This window comes from Canis lupus, chromosome 3 (genome assembly GCF_003254725.2).
Source record: "Canis lupus dingo isolate Sandy chromosome 3, ASM325472v2, whole genome shotgun sequence".
Classification (NCBI taxonomy): Eukaryota; Metazoa; Chordata; class Mammalia; order Carnivora; family Canidae; genus Canis; species Canis lupus.
In genome coordinates this window covers 48,801,214-48,822,929 of record NC_064245.1, presented here as the reverse complement: position 1 = coordinate 48,822,929, position 21,716 = coordinate 48,801,214, and the positions used below count along the sequence as shown (strand labels likewise).

The 21,716-nt window shown below is 42.6% G+C and overlaps 1 protein-coding gene across 6 annotated transcripts in view; it reads left to right on the top strand.

Moving 5' to 3' along the window:
* The window catches only part of SV2B (synaptic vesicle glycoprotein 2B), a 173,315-nt gene that overhangs the window by 95,774 nt on the left and 55,825 nt on the right, over positions 1 to 21,716 (top strand). For all 6 annotated transcript variants that reach the window (XM_035714825.2, XM_025437585.3, XM_025437582.3 and 3 more), the window contains one exon: positions 5,215 to 6,061. In XM_035714825.2, coding sequence (XP_035570718.1) covers positions 5,521 to 6,061 — 541 coding nt within the window. In that variant the 5' untranslated portion in view covers positions 5,215 to 5,520. The remainder of the gene's footprint in view (positions 1 to 5,214; positions 6,062 to 21,716) is intronic.

Genomic DNA, 21,716 nt, shown 5'->3' with positions numbered 1-21,716 from the left:
TCACAGACTTTAACATAGAAATGTACAGTTTTAATCTCCAGAAGAGAATGGTGAATAGGATATGCCATGTTTCCTAAACTTATTTGCTCTTGCAATTCTCTCCCCCTCCTCCCCTCACCCCTCCTGAAATGGGCTTATGAAAGGCCTAACATTCTAGAGCACACATTTTGGGAAGCATTACATCATTTTATTATAATATTATTTTTAGCTTTGTTCTTCGTGATATTTAATTACATGCAAGGGTTTACCACACAGTGATGCTGAGTCGAATAGCACAGACCCCGAGGTTCAGAGAATGTGAGAGGTGAGAGAAGAGGCTGACGTGGTTAGGGCTGGCATACATCTGAGAGCAGTGGTTTTCAGGAGGAGCTAAATGTCAGTTTGTTTTTCTCTTGTATTTGGTTCCCCAGCATGGCCCAGATGGACCCCCACATCTCAAGCAGAGCTGGGCTGGGCTCAAGCTGAGATCCTGGCTACATTTTAATTGTCAACGCGCAGTCAGATAATGATCATAATGACAGCAACAACAACGGTAATTATATCAAATTTACATCAATCACATCTGCGCCAGGCACCAGGCTGAGCGCTCTTCATGGGTTATCTCAAGTGGGTACTTTTATAGTCATTTTACAGATAAGAAAATTGAGGCACAGAGTGGTTAAGAGCTTGTGCCCAGGTCATAGGGCATGGCAGTCAGGACTTGGACTGGGGCCCTCTGACACCGGTTTGTGCTTTTGAACCACTCTGCTCTGTGTCCCACCACCCCACCAGAAAGGCAGTCTGAAAGATGTCTGGAAAAATATTTTTGTTTGTTTTCATTATACAGCAACTGGAGCATTCTGGAAAGATTTCCTGGCTAGAGTTTGCACCCCTCCCTAGAGTCACCACCATCCTAGTCACCTCATCTTCTCCTTCTCAGCTGACAGGAAATGTAGCACTTACTCTCCTGTGGGAGTCTCCTCATATCTGTCCTCCTCTTCTCATGGCCCCCACCTTTATCCTGGCCTAACCTCACCTCTGGATTATTACTCCTCCCCTCCATGAAAACTTCTACTTAGTTTTCATTGTTCACAGGTTTTCTCCTAGAAACCAGGCCACGTATCCCCACCAGGGAGATCTTTCTAGATCCCTGCTCTGCGTGACACACTGCTCTGCCCACTTCAACAACTGTCATGGCTCCCTTTGCTCAGAGGAAAATTCTCAGTCCCAGAGCAGGGTGTGCAGACTGACTGATCTTCCCTCCCCCAGTGTATCGCCTGTAAGCCTCCCTTCTAGGATCATCCACTATAGGCAGGTGCTTCATTGCTGCCCAAACAAGTTAAGCCATGCTCTCCTCCATAACTTTACTGATCCTTGTTCTCCAGTGTGCAATGGCCTCCTCTCCCTTCTGGCTTCTCTGAGCCCTTTCCTGCCCTTGACAGTCCCCAGCTTCTAGGATGCTAGCACATCCCAGCTCATAAACAACCCGTCCCTCTTCTGAACCACCTTGGGAGAGCCTACGATTGTGATGTCCTAGCATTAGTCTTGTTCACTGTGAAATGAGTTTGTAATGATACTCCTTGCCTCGTAGGGTTGTTGTCCTGGTTAAAAATTCAGGATACATATGATACACTTAGCATAGTACCTAGCACAAAGCCACAAGGCAAGTATTTGATAAATAAAAGATAATATTATTAATAATTAAGATTGTCATTTTTATTACTGCATTGTTCTTTCTAACTCTTCCATGAGGGGTGGATGTCTTGAGAATGGGGCTCAAGTCATATCATATTAATCACAATGTCTGAAGCACCAAAGGTCCTGGGGGACCTTTGTGGAGGATGGGTGCACAAAGCCTAACCAGGGTATCGGAAGCTTGATGCCACTCTTGGCTCTGCAGGTAACTCCATGTGTGACCTTGACTTATCTCTTTGGAGTTCAGCCTCTCTCCCTTGTACCTCCTCTTTAAGGTTCTCTGTGAACCTGCTTCAAACCTAATCCCTGACATCGGTTCTCCACGTTAACTTGGACACATTCTTTATTCCTCCCTAACCCTCAGTTTTCTTCATCCATGAAATGGAGAGAATGGTTTTGCTTCACTACTGGCTGTGAAGATAAATGAGTTTGCTTTTCGGTACATAGTGGCTCTCGTGCTTCTTTTGTTATTGCTGGTTAGGTTAATGTTGAATTCATTAGTTTCTTGGCTGGGGCTGCCATAACCAAGTACCACAAAGTGGGTGGCTTAAAGAAATTCACTGTCTCATGGTTCTGAAGGCTAGATATCCAAAATTAGTTCCTTTGGAGGGCAGTGAGGGAAACTGTTCCAGGCTTCTCCTCTAGCTTCAGGTAGCCTTAGTTATTCCCCGGCTTGTTGATGGTGGCACTCTCCCGGTGTCATGTCATCTTCCCTCTATTCAGATCAGTATCTGAGTCCAAATTTCCCCTCTGTATAAGGTCATCAGTCATACTGGATTAGAGCCCACCCTAATGATCTCATCTTAACTCAATTACTTCTAGAAAGACCATATTTCCAAATAAGGTCACATTCTGAGGTCCTGGGGATTAGTGCTTCAATATACCTTCTTAGGGATTCACATTTCAACCCATAACACTGAAAGTGATTAAAGATTATATTCTCTACGAAAAGCTTTGCTGGAGAGATAACTTGGCATTTCTCAATGGAAGAGAAAACAACCCTACAACACCCGACAGCAATTCCTGTCTACTCTACTGCGCTTGCCATTTGCAGCAGTTCATTTCACTGGATCAGATAAGTGGAATCAGCTTCAACAAAGATCCGTTTCTTTCCACAAAGCAAATCCCAGGACCTCTGCCCCTTGTGACATTTCCCACATGTGCTTTTAGAATTGCAAATCTATCATTCCTGGTTCATGACATTTTTTGCAGAGCCCCCAGGATGGAAATAACACACCAGATCTCAGGCAGTTGGCATTCTTTCTCTGTTTTTTTTTTTTTTTTTTTTTTTATAGCATTCTGTGAAACTCTCATGCTGTTTACATGTGATTTATATTCTTCCTGTGGTTCCTAAATGGATATAATAAAAACATTTAGAATATTAATCTGACATGGTTCAGGCCAGCATGGTCTAATACAAATGTATTTACTAGAGATGGTGAAAGTCTGAAAAGATAAAGTGAGAATCAGTCCTTAGTAAATCTTTCTTGCTGGCTCCCTATGACACTGTTTCTGAGAGGGGTGTCCCCTGGAGTCCTTGGGATGTTTGTGGAAAATGTAGGTTTCCAGGTCTCACCCACTGCTCTGCAAGTTCAGAGGCTTTGGAGGAGGGGTTCCAGGGTTTGCGTGTCTAATAAGTGCTTCAAGCCGCTGTGGTTTGGGCCCACCCTTCGTCTGAGAACCACTGGTCTCCGGCATCACCCAGAAGTGTGTTTTGGTTTTGAGTCACATGAGTTCCAGAGCTGGAGACTGTCCAGGGCTGAAGGTGGGGAGAGCCAGGCAGGTAGGCATTGGGGCAGGGGGCCCAGGGCTGTGCCGTCAGCATCGCGAGGATGAGTGTGTCCTGTCCATTGTGGGGTGGCATCTGCTGAATGTGGCAACAGATCAGTGTGGATTTCAGATGGAACAGGTTGACCTGTAAAGGTTGATGGCATGTATATATGACAGCAGGTGGGTTGACCTGGGGAGTGGGTTTCTGGCAGTTCCAGTGAAGGTGTCTGGCAGCCAGAGAGAGCTAAAGTGGGGTCAGGTGTATGGGATGGGCCTTGCCTCTGCCCCTGAGGGCTGCTCAGGGAGCAGGTGGGGCTCCGTGTTGCCCTGGGGAGCTGTGTGAAAACTTGGACTCCTGAGCTTGAACCAGCCCCTCTGTGTGTGCTGGGAATCTGTATTCTGAAGTCCTCCAGGTGATTTAATGTGACAGTCCCTCTGAATAGCATTTGGGAAGCACGGGTGCCATGGAAAGAATTGACTTTGGGAATCAGCAGGTCTGGCGTTGACTCCTGGCTGTTTGATCTTGACCTAACTCCATCTGAGCCACAGTTTCTCTATTTGTAAAATAAAGTACAAATATTTTCTTCTTGTTTTGATCATTGTGAGAATTAGGGAGAAGGGATGTGGCACATTTTAGCACAGTTTCTGGCACATGGTACACTTCATGTGGTGGTGGCTCCAAACCTCATAAGAGCTGTGTTTTGAAAGGATGTGATTGGGACAGAATGTGCCAGTCACTCTGTAGCAAGTGGCCACGGAGATTGACTTTGGCTCTGATAGCACTAGGTCCTGGTTTCCACAACTGAGACTAGAAAAAAAAGAAAAAAAGAAAAAAAAAGAATGACAATGTCAAGGCTTAAATAGTGTTTCCCACTCAGGTCTGATACTGTCCCAAGCATTTTATGAACGACCTTATGAGTTAGCTAGTATTGTTATCCCCATTTTACAGATGAGAAAATGGAGGCTCAGAGAGACGTGAGCATGGTCACACAGGTCTGACGTGGTGGAATCAAGCTCTCTGGCTCTGAGCCTTCAGCAGCTTTTCCAGCCAAGTTCAAGGTCACAGTGGTCCTTGACCCACAGTGCTGAGTCTCCAAGTGAGTTGGGCCTTCGGAGAAACGGTCCTTGATGTTTGCCACACCTTTCTAGATGTAAAATCGTATAGGCACTTCGTAACAAAGTTAGAAAAGCCGGCATTTTCTTAACAGAAGCTGAGTTGTAATAAACGTGTCCTGTTGCCAAAGGCTTGATAAATTCTAACAGAAAACCAGTAGCACATGGGGCACCTGGTGACTCAGTGGTTGAGTGTCTGCCTCTGGCTCAGGTCATGATCCCTGGGTCCTCAGATCAAGTCCCACATCAGGCTCCCTACAGGAAGCCTGCTTCTCCCTCTGCCTATGCCTCTGTCTCTTTCTGTGTGTCTCTCATGAATAATTAAATAAAATCTAAAAAAAAAAAAAAAAGTAACACAAATTGTCTTATATTGAGACTCCTTTGCCCACTTTCTATTTCCTTCCTGTGTAAGAGTTGACCCCTTCCATAGATTAATCAATACCACTAAGGGCTTCTCTGACCACTGTTCTTTTTTTCCTTCCACTTTGTCTCACTGATTCAGTCTTTATTCATTTGATACGAATCCAAATGTCTAATCAAGATTTCTTCCACTTAACACGTGAAGCACTGGCATTAGTAAACATATTTAGTTCTGAGAGTATTTTCTCATAATTTCTGCATTTTGTAACACTTCCTCTCTCTTCTCTGTACTCCCAGGGCATAACCTTCAGTAGCAGAACAAATCAGGCCTGCCAGCAAGCTGCCAAGTCCTGTGGGCTCCTTGTCAAGGAAAACAGCTGGCCCCATTTCTAATCAACATTTCCCCCACAAAACAAAACACTGCTGGGTCACTGAAGGAGACCAGACCAGAATTTGAAACTTTCCAAAGACTTCCAATAGACATCGAATGCAAAAGGATACTTACATCGTTTTTGGATAAATCTACTCTGTTTGGGAGATAAGAGGGAGAATCAACCAAGAAGTCACACAAACAGTTTCTTCATTTACACCTCTGCACATACGATGGATGATGGTTATCGAAATAGCCCAAACCTTTACCACGGTGCAAGGGATATAGCTCGAGAGGCGACCCGACAGTCCCGGAACCAAGGAATGGATGACTACAAGTATCAGGACAACTATGAGGGCTATGCCCCCAATGATGCCTATTATCGTGGCAATGAGTCCAACCCAGAGGAGGATGCACAGAGTGATGTTACAGAAGGCCATGACGAGGAGGATGAGATCTATGAGGGCGAGTACCAGGGCATCCCTCACCCAGATGATGTCAAGGCCAAGCAGGCCAAGATGGCGCCCTCCAGGGCGGATGGCCTTCGGGGCCAGGCTGACCTGATGGCCGAGAGGATGGAAGATGAGGAGCAGTTGGCCCACCAGTATGAGACCATCATTGATGAGTGTGGCCATGGACGTTTCCAGTGGATCCTCTTTTTTGTCTTGGGTTTGGCTCTGATGGCTGATGGAGTGGAGGTGTTCGTGGTGAGTTTCGTCCTGCCCAGTGCAGAGAAGGACATGTGTCTGTCCAGTTCCAAAAAAGGAATGCTTGGTAAGTAGAAATTTCCAAAGATCATTCTCTTGTGGTGTTAAATCATGAAGGGGAAAGAGCAATAAAATTTGTATAGCACCTGTCACAATTGGGTGCCTTAAATCAATCACAATGCCTTTGCAATGTTCTCACTTTACATCCATTTGTCTTTAAGGTAAATTTATCTCAGAGACAATTAATTTGCTCAAGTTTACCCAGCTAGTAAGTACTGGAGCTTGAACCCCTGCTCAGGTCTGTCTGACTCTCAAGTTCTTGTTTCTTTTTCCAAATCCTATTGCCTTTTTGAGAGTCAGACCTCTCTCATCTTCATATTAAGCCATCTCCAAACATATCCAAATGACAATATCCAATATCCAATATCCAAATGACAAACACATTTTGTGAGTGGTAGGCCAGAAGGCCTGTTCCACTTAGCCCTCTCTGTGTCCTTCTAGAATCCAGTGGCATCTGCTACCAGTTTCTCTTGTACGTAGATGTTACTGGGCTGACTACCCATGTACCTTGGGGATGCATGCTGGACTGAACTTACCCCTAGAACCCCTGCAGGCCATTGGGAACCACACTGTGAAGGACAGATGGATTCCACAGGATGGAGGACCAGCTTTGCAAGTCAGTAATGAGACTGGCACCATCAGAGTCAAAGTGTCAGATATCAGGACATGAGACAAAGAGGATTTTAAGTTAGAGAGAGGAAGGGCACCAATGGCGTGGTATACAAGAGATTCATCATAATACAGACAAGGGTTTGTCTTGATTATTAAACATCTTGCAAACATATCCACTTCTAAATGTAAAGTCCATGCAGTTGATTATTTACCAAACATACAGTTTTTGAGAACTTCGTGTAAGTCATATTCTTAAGAACATTCAAGAACTCAAAACCTATCTAGCAACTTAGTTTATTAATTCAACAAATATTTGTTACATGTATACTGTGTGCCAGTCTCTATGTTCAGCCTTGGGGAGAAAATATTGAATCAGATTGACATAGTCTTTGCCTCTCAAGGGACTCACACAGCAGAACACACAGGCATTAACAAACACAGAGACTTATTTAATTACTGTAGAGATAAGTGCTATGAAATATCTTATGTAACTCTTTTCCCTAGTACTTGCTTTAAAGCAAGTGCTGGCAAGGGTGCCTGGGTGGTACAATCAGTTAACCATCTGACTTGGTTTTGGCTCAGGTCCTGATCTCAAAGTCCTGATCTCAGGGTCATGAGATTGAGCCCTGAGTTGGGCTCCATGCTCAGCATGGGGTCTGCTTCAGATTCTCTCTCTCCTTGCCTGTCCCCTCATGCTCTCTTTCTCTCTGAAATAAATACATCTTTTTTTTTTTTAAAGCAGTGTTGGTAACATTTTCCATAAAGACCCAGATACTAAATATTTTAGGCTCTGCAGGCCCAGATAGTCTGTCACCACCACTCAACTCTGCCTTGGTAGTGCAAAAGAAGTCATAGACAACACACAAACACATGGGCATAATTTGTTCCAATAAAACTTTATTTATGAAAAAAGACAAAGGGCTGGATTTAGCCTGTGGGCTGTAGTTTGCCAGCCCTGATATAAAGCCACTATAAATAAGGTTGGGATATAAAATAAAGAAAACATCTGCAATAAAGAATTGCTCCTGGAAGCTTTTAAAATTTGTTTTATCCATTTCTGCCTAACTAAAGGGCAATTTAAAATGATTAATGTGTCAGATATGATCGTTAGGGAACCAGAAGAGACTGAGTATGGACAAGTAGAAGGAATGATTTGAGGAGCAAGGCTATCACCTGAAGTTTTTAAACACCAACAAAATTTTAGTTGCTTTTAAAATTGTATTCTTATTTAAAAAATTCTGCTCTGTGCTTTTAAGTTTGAATCCTTTTTTTTTTTTTTTGATAAGGGCAAAAAATCCTTTTTTTTTTTTTGATAAGGGCAAAAAACAAACCCCAAGCCCCAAACCAAAGCATACAGCCCCTAACTTATCTAAATATTTCCAAAGCATTGATTTGCTTTGTGGTATTCTCAGCTGAAACCCTGGGTCCCCATTAGGCCAAATTGGCAATGTCAGGAATGATTTCATGCCCTCTTGGTCTCTCTGCCATCCTGGTGCCTGGCAACCTCATTAATAGAGTCATGGTACAGTTGGAGCTACTAATGGCTCCCAGGGCAATTGCTGGGAGTTGAGGGAACGGGGTCCTAATCTGGAGAGCTCATGCTTGTGCAATTTTGCTTTCGATATTTACCAAGAAGACACTATGACTCAGCCCAAGAAGGACATGCAAACTACCAGACCAGAGATGGACTTCTGGGGCTCCCTTTGTGGTCAAGGAAATGGATCCGGGGCAGTAGATGGTGGAATGGTCTCCAGGGTCCAGCATTTCCACACGCCATCTCATCTGACCTTCATGGTCACCATGGTGGTTAGAGGAGTTTTACCCCATTTGTACACGACAGGAAGCAGGCTCAGAGAGCTATATTCTAGCTTACACAGTAATTGCTGGAGCTGAGATTTCAATCCAGGTCTGTCTGATTTTAGTCTCTACTCATTCTGCTCCACCATACTACCTTTCTTTCCTACATGGTCTTTGGAAAAGAGGTCATGCCATGGGACAGGCCTCCTTTCCATGTCATCAAGCAACCCCATAGATTGCTTAGAGGACCATAGATTGCTTCCAACAGAGAGGTAACATGGTGTCATAGATGACGGGGTGGGCTCTGGAGTCTGGCCACTATGATTTGGCCACTAACTATATCATTTGTCAGTTAGTGACCTTGGGCAAGTCATAAATTCTCTGAGTTTCCTGTATGTGGACTAGGGTAATGGTACCTTTTTTTTTTTTTTTTTGATAAGAACTAAATTAGATAAAGCTGGTAGAGCAACCAGCTCTACATAAGTCCTGAACAACTGTTATTTCTTGCTACTTTGTATCTTGACATTATCCTTCCCAGCATTTGCCACAAATTATATTTGCAGTGACATAATGGAGCAGCATGCATGCTGGAGCCAGGTGGCCTGGGTTTGAGTTCTTGCTCTGCCAATTCCTAGTAGGGTGATTTGGGGAAAGTGGCTTAGCTTCTCTATGCCTTCGTTTCCTTGCCTGCAAAATGGAGATGACAACAGGCTTTAATTTAAGGGTTATGTGAGGTTTCAGTGAGTTCAATGCATTTAACTTTCCTAAAACAGTGCCTTGCATGTAATAGGTGCTTGAGATATCTTGTTATTATTATTATTAAATAGTTGTTATTGTTACTAAACTGATGGCTTGATAATGAGGAGCCACCTAAATTCAGGCCTAGATCTTCCCAGGTGATGACACTGCACATTTTTTTTCAGGCCAAATTATTTTTTGTAGGCTTTTAAGGTCAAGCTGTCCTACGTTGGCCGGTAACAAGGCCTCCTCTCTTCTGTGCTAACCCAGTTCTTTCTTTCTTTCCCTTCCCTCTGTGTGTGTGTGTGTGTGTGTGTATGTTTGTGTGTGTTTAAGACTTAATTTTTTTTTTTTTTATTAGACAGAAAGAGAGCACGTGCATGTAGGGGGAGCAGCAGGCAGAGGGAGAAGGAGAAGCAGACACTCTGCTGAGCAGGGAGCCTGACGTGATCCCAGGACCCAGAGACCACAACTTGAGCCAAGGCCAGACACTTAACCAACTGAGCCACCCAGGTGCCCCTAAGACTTAATCTTTTTAGAGCAGTTTTAGGTTCACAGCCAAACTGAGAGGAAGGTACAGAGATTTCCCATATGACTCTGCCCCTATACATGCCTGGCTCCCCCCATTACCAATATTCCAACCCCCACTAGAGTGATACATTTGTTATAATTGTTTAACCCTTGTGGACACATCATTGTCACCCCAAATTTGTACTTTACTTTCAATTTAGGGCTCACTCTTGGTGTTATACACTCAATGCATTTGGACAAATGTATAATGACATGCATCTATTATAAATAGTATCATACAAGGATGTTTCACTACCCTAAAAAATCCTCTGTGCTCTGCCCACTCAGCCCTTCCCTGACTCCAATCCCCAGAAACCACTGATTTTGTTGTTGTTGTTTCCATAAGGTTGTGCCTTTTCCAGAATGTTGTATAGTTGGATCATACATACAGTATGTAGCCTTTTCACACGGGCTTCTTTCACCTGAATAATGTGCATTTACATTTCTTTCATGTGTTTTCATGGGTTGATAGTGCATGTCTTTTTAGTGCTGAATACGATCCCATTGTCTGGATGTACCACAGTTTATTTATCCATTCACCTACTGAAGGACGTCTTGGTTGCTTTCAAGTTTTGGCAACCAGAATAAAGCTGCCTTAAACATCTGCATGCAGATTTTTGTGTGGATGTAAGTTTCAACTCCTTTGGATAAATACCAAGGAGTGTGATTGTTGGATCGTATGGTAAGAACACGTTTGGTTTTGTAAAAAACTGCCAAACTGCCTTCCAAAGTGGCTGTACCATTTTGCATTCCCACCAACAGTGAATGAGATCTCCTGTTGCTCCACATCCTGGCCAGCATTTGGTGTCCTTGATGTTCTGCTTTTTGGCCATTGTCATAGGTGTGTCTCCTTGTTTTAACTTACCTTTCTCTGATGACATACCACATGGAGCATCTTTTCATATGCTTATTTACCAAATATGTAACTTCTGTAAGGTCTGTTAGGGTGCTTGGCCCATTTTAAAATTAGATTGTTTCCTTATTGTTGAGTTTTAAGAGTTCTTTGTATGTTTCGGATAACAGTCCTTTCTCAAGATGTGTCTTTTGCCAATATCTTCCAGTCTGTGACCTCTCTTCTCATTCATTCTTCTTGAATCTCTTCCTTTTAAAAAGAAACAGAAAGTGATGCCTCTAGACTTGACTCCGAACTTGATGTTCCAAGGAAGAGAATTCGGAAGAGAACATCTCACACCCCAGACTCAGGCCTCAAATCATAGAGTATTTTGTTAGTTTTCTCCCTGGAATCAAATGAATCCGTTTCAGAAAATAAGAGAAGTGTCCCTGGGACAGGTAACAAAAATATCTGAGTGCCTCTGTGCCACTTTCCTGAGCTTTCAGAAAGATGCAAGTGAGTTCCTTCAAGTGCTGTGCTTTAGTGGGTCACTCATCTAGAACTATCTCACTTGGGGAAGAAAAGTCTGTGAAAATGTTGTTAGCGTTGAAGGTCCTGCCCTGCTTACTGTCAAGCGGTCAGTCTCTTTCAAGACAAGGAAAATGCATCCATTTGTGAGTTAAAACCTTCCTTCATTATTATTTTTAAAACTACTGAGTATTACCGTATGTCTGGTATTCCCTCTGGTTGATGGTCAACCAAAGCAGGCAGGGCATAGCACACAATGAAATATATATATATATATATATATATGCTAACTTATCAACATTATTATGTGAATGGTTTCTTGGTAGTTTATTACAAAACAAGAAGTAAAACTCTGTATACCACTTTTCTGGTCTAAGATATATTTTTCATGGAATAAAATACTTTGTTTTCAAAACCATGACTTCCTTATAAAGAAACTCAATGCTAGACTGGTGCTTTAAGTAACTGCTTGTTTTTAGAGTGTGGTTCAGAACATTTCAAGGATAGATGGTTCTGGCAAGGCCTGTCTGCACACTGTGAGACAGAGCAAAATGATTTTATTTATTTAAAGTCCATTTAAAAAGTTAAAAATTAGGGGGAGGCTATCTGATACTTAATGTCCAACTGTATTATGTATTTAATTAAATTTATTTATTTTTGCAGTTTTATGTTCTGCTTTTTTTTTAATGCAAGTGTAGTTGACACAAATCAATGAGTTTTATTCTAAAGGCAAAGTTAGAGCTCACACAGTAGATATAAAATATAAAACAGCATAGGGAACCTTTCAATGGCACATCCAATGTTATCCTTATTGTACAGATATGAAGAAAACAAAGATGTGTACTGGATGGAGCTGGAGAATAGGCTGCTCTGAAGTCTGCCTCTGAGATTTTAGGTAGTTGATGAATGAATTCACATTTCTTTTTAATCCCCTTTCAGGTAATACAATGTATTTTCCATTTATAAGTAAAAAATCACTCAAAGAAATAACTGTAAAGATAGGTAGTTCAGGATTGTTGATGTTTTCAAGTGACAACCACTGTTGGCATCTCAATGCCTTGTTTCCTTGCATTTAATACTGGTGACACATAGGGCAAACCAATGGCATCCTCCTCTGCCTGGATTTGTCCATTGACACCAAAGTTTCTCCACAATTACAAAAATACTCCTTAAATTGGTGGACTAAAGGTGGACTCTTCCCACCTTAATGCTGACCAAAAGAAAGACCCATTTTCATGCAAGAGTTCCATTTTTGCCTTCAGAATTTTAATTTCCTGGAAGGGTCTAGTTGCTTGGCATGTATTTTATTGGCTCTTAGTTTTTCTTGCCATTTGCAGTGGACAGACAACTCAGGGAGTCCTACTCTTAAGACAGTAATTTAGAACCTAACAAGAGACCCCTGGAGCTTGAGGTCTGCATGAACTATGGGGCAGACACAGAGCAATGTCCCAGGGGGTAGATTCATTAGAATAAATTTTGAGCTGAATTTCCATGGCAGCTCATCCATAGGCATCTCGTCCATGGAGATGTATTTATTACTCTGCTGTCATGGAAAATTATCCTTTAATTGTTTTATGTGTGAGTTTGAGGTGAACATCAAGGCAGAACATTTGATTTATGAACTACTTTTTCTTTAGGCCCTGAATTCTCAGTGTCAGTTCCTGAAAGTAGGGCCACTCTGGGCCCTAGAGCCTGACACAAAATATGTGCTCAGTAAGTACTTACCTACCACCATGAAAATAAATACTAATGATGGTGAAATTCACTGCTAGGAATACACACACACACACACACACACACACACGTGTGTGTGTGTGTACCTGCTTTGGTTGGCTGTGTGTGTGTGTGTGTGTGTGTGTTATTTATATCAATAGGTCTGAGTCCACAGGCAATGGAGACTTGTTTAATGAGGAGCTATCAAATGCCTTTGAGGAAGGGAATGATGAGGTGGGATCTGTGATTTAGGAGGATTAGCTGCCCCAGTGGTTTTCGTACTGGGAGTGGTTCTAGAGGAACAGAATCTTAAGGATGAGAATCAGAATGGGCTGTGGCGCTTCTGGAAATGGCTCTCTAATCTGATTAGATATAGACATGATTGACCATTCCAGTAAAGAGAACACTGACCATCCATGGTGTGATGTGGCAACAGAGATATGCAAATTATCATCCTTGAATACTTTGAAGAGGCAAGGTGACCATGTACAGAATCCCTTGGAACTTTTTGTCCGGCTAATGAGTGTAATGAGTTTGGCAGGGTCAGAGAAGAAATTAGAACAGTCTGATTCGTGGAGACTGTGGTGTTTCCAGAAGTGAAACAGGCAGGAAGTGTACTCATGTTCTGTATAAGCAGAAAAATTCTGGGTAAATTGAACAAAACTCCAACTTGTATCATAAAAGCAGCATCATGTCAATTTCCAGACTTGAGCCAGTTTGCAGACCCAAAACCCCTGAATGAGGAAGAGGCTGAGTCTCTTTGAGGATGGATCCTGGTACACTACCAAAAACATTCTTTCTCACAATCTTTCCAATTGTGCACTGGGGAAATGGAAATAATGATACTTTTTGAAGATTGCGAGACATTGGCTCTGAACTGGCTCTAATTCTGGGAGACCTTAACATCTCTGTCGCCCACCAGGCAGAGTAAGGGCCCATGGAGGTTAGGTGATCAATGGAGATTTAGCTCAGGTCCCTCTCACAGAAGACTCAGTGGATCCCCAAACCCTCCTGTGGTTATTCCCCCAGTTCTGGAATGTGTCATTGGGGTAGATCTACTCAGCAATTTGCAAACCCCACATTGATGAAAAATGGATTGTCAGGGAGGCTAGAGATAGGACAGCTGACAGAAGATTACTGGAATGGTCTGGGGGAGAAATGTGCAGCCCCTGGACTGGTATGTCGAGGAAATAGTAGATGCCATCTGAGTGTTTTGAAAAATCAAAATTTTTATATAGAGATTTAAAATATTTCTGCTATAAGTACCATTTTTAATTTAATTTATGCAAGGAAAGAAGCAGAGGATCTGGGCAAAGAAGCTAGCCTCTTTTAAGAGATTTACACTTTCCCACAGCTGGTTGTGTTTATTATAAGATCAGCACATTCATAGCAAAGGGTTGACTATTACAAAGCTTATGAATAAAGCCAATATTTTTGAAACTGACATACAAAGAGTAAAAACAATTTCCTGTGCAACCAACTAACCCACCGGCCAATCATCCATCCAAAAAACTAGCATCATGTTTTTTTTTTTTTAAATTTCTATTTATTTATGATAGTCACACAGAGAGAGAGGCAGAGACACAGGCAGAGGGAAAAGCAGGTTCCATGCACCAGGAGCCCGACGTGGGATTCGATCCCGGGTCTCCAGGATCGCGCCCTGGGCCAAAGGCAAACGCTAAACCACTGCGCCACCCAGGGATCCCTAGCATCATGTTCTTAAGATTAAGAGTTTTTTTTTTTTTTTTTCTCACAATTAACGATGGAGGTTTGGGGAAAAAAAATATCTTACAAGGAGAACTTCTTGCAAAGAAAATCCTCACTTTCATGATGTGGGATACAGATTAAGTATAGATTTGGCTTTGAGAGAGGGACTTTCCCACCTGTCTACAGCTGTTTTGGTTTCTATGCCTTTTCACTCACTCCTACGTTAAAGGTTAGTGCCTACCTTTGTCTCAAAGCCCTTGTGTCAACCACTTCAAATTATTATTTGCTAGTGCAAATTTATGTATCCTGGGTTTTACTCTGATTTTTAAAAAATATTTTATTTATTTATTCATGAGAGACACAGAGAGAGAGGCAGAGACACAGGCAGAGGGAGAAGGAGGTTCCTTGCAGGGAGCCCCATGTGGGACTCGATCCTGGGACTCCTGGGCCCTGGGCCGAACGAAGGCTGACGCTTAACTGCTGAGCCACCCAGGCGTCCCTTTACTCTGATTTTAACCTACATTGAATCAACGATATTTGGAGCTCATGTATGTGTAGTTTTTAGTTTTACTTGGAGTAAATGGCATTGTCTGGAGAGAGAGGGAGGAGGGAGAGAGAGAGAGAGAGAAAGAGAGAGAGAGAAGAGAAGGAAACAGAGGATGATAGGCCACCCTCCAGGGTTCTGAGAGGATTAAATGGAAGCTCATGCTAACTGTGCAGCTTGGTATGTGCACACAGTAGGTGCTTACTCAGTGTTCATCCTGCACCTCTGATCCATCCGCAAAACCTGATGGTTTAGCTTCTCACGTGTTTGAACCTTGGTTAGAGCAAGGACACTTGAGCACATTCTGTCTATTCTGTTTGCAGAACATTTCCTTTGGCAATAAGACTTTCAAAGACTTGAAGGATATTTTTTCCCCTCTATGTTTATATGCACACTCCTTGAAACCTTGTAAATAAAAGATGTTTGGTTAACCATGGACTTACTTATTATCAAAATAAAAATGTCGTGGTTATTCATATATATTGGCCTCCCAATATTTATATTTGTCCCCATCATGGAAAACTTCAGCAAATAATAAAAGCTCATGAAACTCTTTCCCTGACCATGGAAAATACAACAGGAATGAATGAGAGGAATTCTCAAGTAAACTGGTATATTTATTGCAAATGGAGGGGAAGTTGCAGGGTTGGGCATGGGCTTAATACATATAGATAGCCCTATCCCTGTAAAAGTATATAAAGACTTTGATGTCATTGGCCCAGTCAAGGGGAGCCTGCCACGGATCTTTCACAGAATTGTAGTGGGCTTCCTTCTGACTCTATATTGCTGCATATCAAACAAACAAACATACATTCCCTGTAGAACCAAAACCTTTGCACCATTTTCTTTGCTAAAGAACCTGACTTCTTTGCTAATGAACCTGCAGTCTGGGCAGACACCTGGCCTCTGTTCTACTTGGCTTTACCTAGGGCAACTGGAAGGTGGAGCTAGAATCATCTGAAGGCTCACTCACACATGCCTGGTGCCAAGACTGGGAAGACACAAACAGCTGGGGGCTGTTTATGTTATAGGGTCTCTCTACACCAACATGGCAGCTTCAAGACAGATTTCATACTTGTTGGCTCAGGGTGGCCAAGGTGCCTACCCTGAGAGAGAAAGACAAGCAAAAGTCATATATTTAAGTTTTTATTTAAATTCTTGTTACCATACGGTGAAATATTAGTTTCAGGTCTACAATATAGTGATTCAACACTTGCATGCATCACCTGATGCTCATCACAAGTGCCCTGCTTAATTTCCATCCCCTATTTCACCCATGCCCCCACCCACCTCCATTCTGGTAACCAACAGTGTGTCCTCTAAGAGTATATTTCTTGGTTTGCCTCCCTCTCTTTTTTTTCTCTTTCCTTATTTGTTTTCTTTTTCTTAAATTCCACACACGAGTGAAATCATATGGCAGTTGTCCTTTTTTGATTGGCTCATTTTGCTTACTGTAATACTCTCTAGCTCCATCATTGCAAATGACAATATTTCATCCTTTTTATTACTGAGTAACATTCCACTGTGTATATATACCACTGATTCAAAGGGTACATGTACCCCAATGTATATATAGCAGCATTATCTACAATGGCCAGATATGTAAGCAGCCCAAGTGTCCATTGATTAATGAATGGATAAAGTAGATGTGATATATATCTCCATGGTTTTTTTTTTTTTTTTTTTTTGTGATGAAGTCTAAGGAGGCAGGCAGTGTTTCTTCTGCTGCATTCTTTTCATTGAGGCCATCATGAAGACCTTTTCCATTTCAAGGAGGAGGGGAAATAGACCCCAGCTCATGATGGCAGAGTGACAACATTCTGGAGAGAAGGGAGCAGGAGGGACCAGAAATATTGCCGAGCCATTTTGTGCGGTGCAATCAGTGACTGATTGTTTTGAACCAGTCCTCTTGGTGGCCCCTCTCAACAGCATACATTCTTGCCATTTGAGACTAAATAATTCCTTGCTCTGGGACCCTGTTCTGGGCATTCAAGGCTATTAGCAGAACCCTAGACCTTTACCCCACCAGATGCCTGAAGCACCCAGCTCCCACTTATGACAACCAAAAATATATCCAGAAGTCACCAAATGTCCCCCAGAGAGGGGTCAGGTTGTGGGGGGGGGGGATCAGCTCCAGCAGAGAACCACTTCTAGATGAATTTTCTCAGTCCTGTCTTCCCATAAGGTCACGTTAGAAAGAAACAGACCCTGCTCTAGAATAATTAAGTCAGAATCTCTACGGGTGAAGTGTGGGCATAGGTATTTGCTAATAGGTCCCTGGTGATTCTGTGGTGCAGCCAGGTTAGAGAGCTAAGTATTTTACAGATGCTTAGTGGCAGTAGGAGCTGCTGAGATGTCAGAGTTTTTGCTTATTGTGCTCTGTAAGAATGTCCCCAAAAGGCTTCCTTCTTATGTTTGTAATGATGGTTGGGATATTTGTGTCTACTTTGACCAGCATGAAAAAATGGGGTTGCATCTGAAAATCATGTTTGCTTTTGCACAGTGCTTTACAGATTTTCGGGGGTGTTCATGGATACTCTGAATTTTAAACAACCTAGTAAGATGGTCAGAATGATCATCTCCAGTTTATGTGATGAGAGGAATGTTGTCAGAGATCTTAGGTGATGTATGCCAGCCCAAAGTTCAGTTCTGAAAGCATTTTCTTATCCTGTGTTGTCACTCATTGTCACTTCTCTTCACTGTGGGCTACTTTCTAGTGATGAGGCTGAAAGATTCTTTGCTCTTGTACAGAATTTTTCTTAGAAAGCCAAAGGAATCCATTTATTGGAAATCAGTTATTTCCCAGTGCCTGATACAACCTCTGTGACCTTTCTTATAATTTAAAAGCCAATTATAATAACTATACTGCCACCACCAAGGGCTATAATCTGGTAAGCTCTTCCGGGCAACCATTCTGTACTAGGTATTTGATATATGACATCTATCATCCTTAGAGCAACCCGCAAGGAAAGCATTCTTTTCAGCATTTTACAGGTGGGAAAAGTTAGGCTCCAAATGGTTAAAGTAACTGGTCAAAAGTAGTTAATGATACGTCTAGGATTTGAAACCAGTGATTAGGTCTGACTTCAAAGTCTATTGCTTCTCCTTCCCCTTGCTGTCCCATCCATGGCAGTTGTTTCTAGGTACCCACTCCAGGATGCTGCAAGCACCGGGCCTACATGGGAGTGCTGGAGTAGGGTACAGCTCATATCTGTAGATGTAGCCCATATCCCAACAAGCTGCACCAGAAAGGCAGATGTTGATTTTACTGGGGATTCGCAGGGGTCCCTGAGGCATAGACCATCAGCCCCCAGTAGGCTGTCCAAAGAGTGAAAAGCAGCTCTGCCTTCCTGTATCAGGCCATATAAGACGTCTCAAGGAATGATCCATCACTGTGTAGAGACCAGAGCAACAGAGGCAAAAAGAACTCCCCTATACCCGCACTGCACTGCCAAGAATCATGTCAGATGTGGCATTCACAACTGTTCAGCTAAAACGGTCCTCTGTAGGCCAGTGGGTATATAAAATCCAACTTTATTTATAAATCATGTGCACCACAAGCCAAGATGAGTTAGTTTTCACTTTGCAAATGATTGTTTTAGTTTCCAGAAAAAGTCTCAGTTAGTAGCTGGGCAGGAAAGAGGGAGGGGAGAGTCAAATATACGGTCTTGGGATTGTAATAGCCCTTGACATGCCCTGTGGAGTCCACTAAACAGATTGAATGTGAACACCTTCTACTCCATGGGGGTCCCTAGCTGGGGCTGCTCAAATGTGCAGAGTGACCATTATCTGTTTCACTGCTGGAATTTTTGCTGATTCGGAGGCATGCATCCCTCTTTGCTGGGGACATGTAGGAAAGGGCCCAGAGAAGTTTCATCCTTTCCTTGGTCCCTCTGCCTCACCTCTCTTGGGTCCCAGAAAGGGAAGTGTTATCTTTGAAAGGACATGTGATAACAAATTATAAGGCACAAGCCATTAATTATAACATGATAGAATCATCTAAGATTAGAAGTGAGAGGGATGAAGGAGAACTCCTAGCATGCCTTTCCTTTCTAACTGGAGGAAACTGAGCACCAAGAGGGAATGCGTTGGTCAAGGTCAGATACTCTGAGGCTAGGACCTAGGACGCTTAACTACTGGCACAGAGCTCTTTCCTCTATACCAAGTTGTCTTGCCTTTTGTTTTTAAGAAAGACTATGTAAATCAATCAGATGATCTTTTACCTGTATGATTTCTTTTTTAGGAGGCAGTATGTGTCTTGGATGCAGTTCAGTTGCTGATAACAATGGCTTTGAATCATAGAGATGTTTATTATTTACTTATCAAGAATTCCCAAATTAGGTGGTTCCAGGGGGTGGGTCAGTGGTTCACCCACGTCAGGGTATAAGGCTTGTCATCTCTGTCATCTCCTTCCTTTTCTCTCATGGTCACAAGATGATCACTGAAGCTCTAAGCTCTACATCTTTCCATACTGACTTTCCAAACAGAAAGTAAGAGAGATGGTGGCAAGGGAGTGCTTTCTCTGCTTTTATTAGGCAGAAAAATATTGCCCAGAAGCCTCTGACAAATACACCCATATGTTTTATTGCTCTCCCTGAATAAATCACTGACAAAAGGAATTGGATGAAGATGGCCATCTTGAATTCATTATGATCTACCCCTTAGGGTTGAGTATGTACACAGGGGGGCAATTTCTCTGAGCACATTTTAATACCTAAAGAAAAACCAAGGTTTCTTTAATAAGGAAGAAGGAAGAAGTTTTTTTGGAATGTGACCAACAGAGTCTACCATATGTATAAGTGCTTTAAAGACAGACTGTGTGATTTTATATCTTGGCTACACCATTAATTACGTCTATCATCCCAGACAAGTCACTTAACTTCCCTGAACCTTGGCTTCTTTTTAAAAGATTTTATTTATTTATTCATGAGATACACAGAGACCTAGGCAGAGGGAGAAGCAGGCTCCCTGTGAGGAGCCTGGTAGGGGACTCAATCCCAGAACCCCGGGATCACGATCTGAGCCAAAGGCAGATGCTCAACTACTGAGCCACCCAGGCATCCCCAACCTTGGCTTCTTTATTTATGGGATTAAAATACTATAAATCCCTACCTTGCAGAACCACTGGGAGGATTAAATAAGATAATGCACATAAAGGGTTGATCACAGTGCCCAATAAGGACCCAATACATATGAAGTTGCTTTGTATATTCTTTATTTTATATAATAACTCTAAGGAATCAATTATTTGTTGAATGACTCATTGATGAATGACATACAGCTCCCTTGGTCATGGAGCTAACATTTTCAGGGAAGTAGACAATAAATAAGATGGTTCCCCTGACCTCCACTCCTCCATTGGCAGGAACAAAGGGGGCTCCAGAGCTCACTGTGCTCTTCATTGTAGGCCTCCAATACTTTTTTCTTCCCCAACACTATCAGCCTTGCCACCAAAATTGGTCTTGAGAGCATCGGAACTAATTTCATTATGCCCTTTATCACTCTCTGTGTTGGTCACTGTGAGGGGTCTGTGTCTTCTATGACTTTCCTTATCACCCAGATTCTCATTACTGTACAGCATTGTCCATCCCTTCTTCCCTGTCTCTTCTCTCTCACCTCTTCTCTTAAGGCCATTTGCCTTCTTGCTGTACCTGAAATGTATCCTTCTGCAGTCTCGAGTGGTGGCTGTTTTCTCTCTCATACTCCATACCCCTAGTCCCATTGCTCCTCCTTGCTTCTCACTGACAGTTCCAGACCATTCTCCCCTCCTCCTCCCTTATATCCATATTTAATGTGTCACTGAGATAATTGCCTACAGTGTATTATTGTGGTAGTCACCTACTGATCCCTGTCTCATGCCCCCTCATTCCTTGAGGATCTTAATTCCAGGTTCACTGTCACACTCCAAAACTATTTCCATTAGAATTCTTGGTGATTTCAGTAAGTGCTCTCCAATATCCCTGTCTGTCATTCATTGAGGTGATGTCAGTTACTTACCAGTGATCTCAATTACTTACCTTCCAATCCAGTGATCTCAATTACTTACCTTCCTGGTCTTATCTAGATCTTATCATGACCATTAACTCCAGCTCCGTTGCAACCCCAATAGGAAACACCCCTTCTTCTGTTTCCAACTCACTCTGTTTCTAGTTCTCCAGCCTCCACTTGTTTTCAGCCTCAGGGACACCTTCAGCCTTTGGTCTGTCCTCACCACCCTTTTGTCCCCACCACATTCTTCACTGAGCTTAAACTCTATGGACCAGGGCAGCCTGGGTGGCTCAGCAGTTTAGCACCACCTTCAGCCCAGGGCGTGATCCTAGAGACCCGGGATCGAGTCCCACGTTGGGCTTCCTGCGTGGGGCCTGCTTCTTCCTCTGCCTCTCTCTCTCTCTCTCTCTGAATAAATAAATTTTAAAAATCTTAAAAAAAAAACAAAAAAAACAGAAACTACAACTTAAACTGTATGGACCAGAATCTTAACCATTCCTTGCATATGCCATCAACTTCCTTGTGCATCTTTTACTTCTCTGTGTTCTCCCACTCTGGTTCCCTCTAACTCTTCATCAGTCTATTCCATGGACCCTGGAGCTGAACATGGCTGGTGAGCCACACACAGTGCTA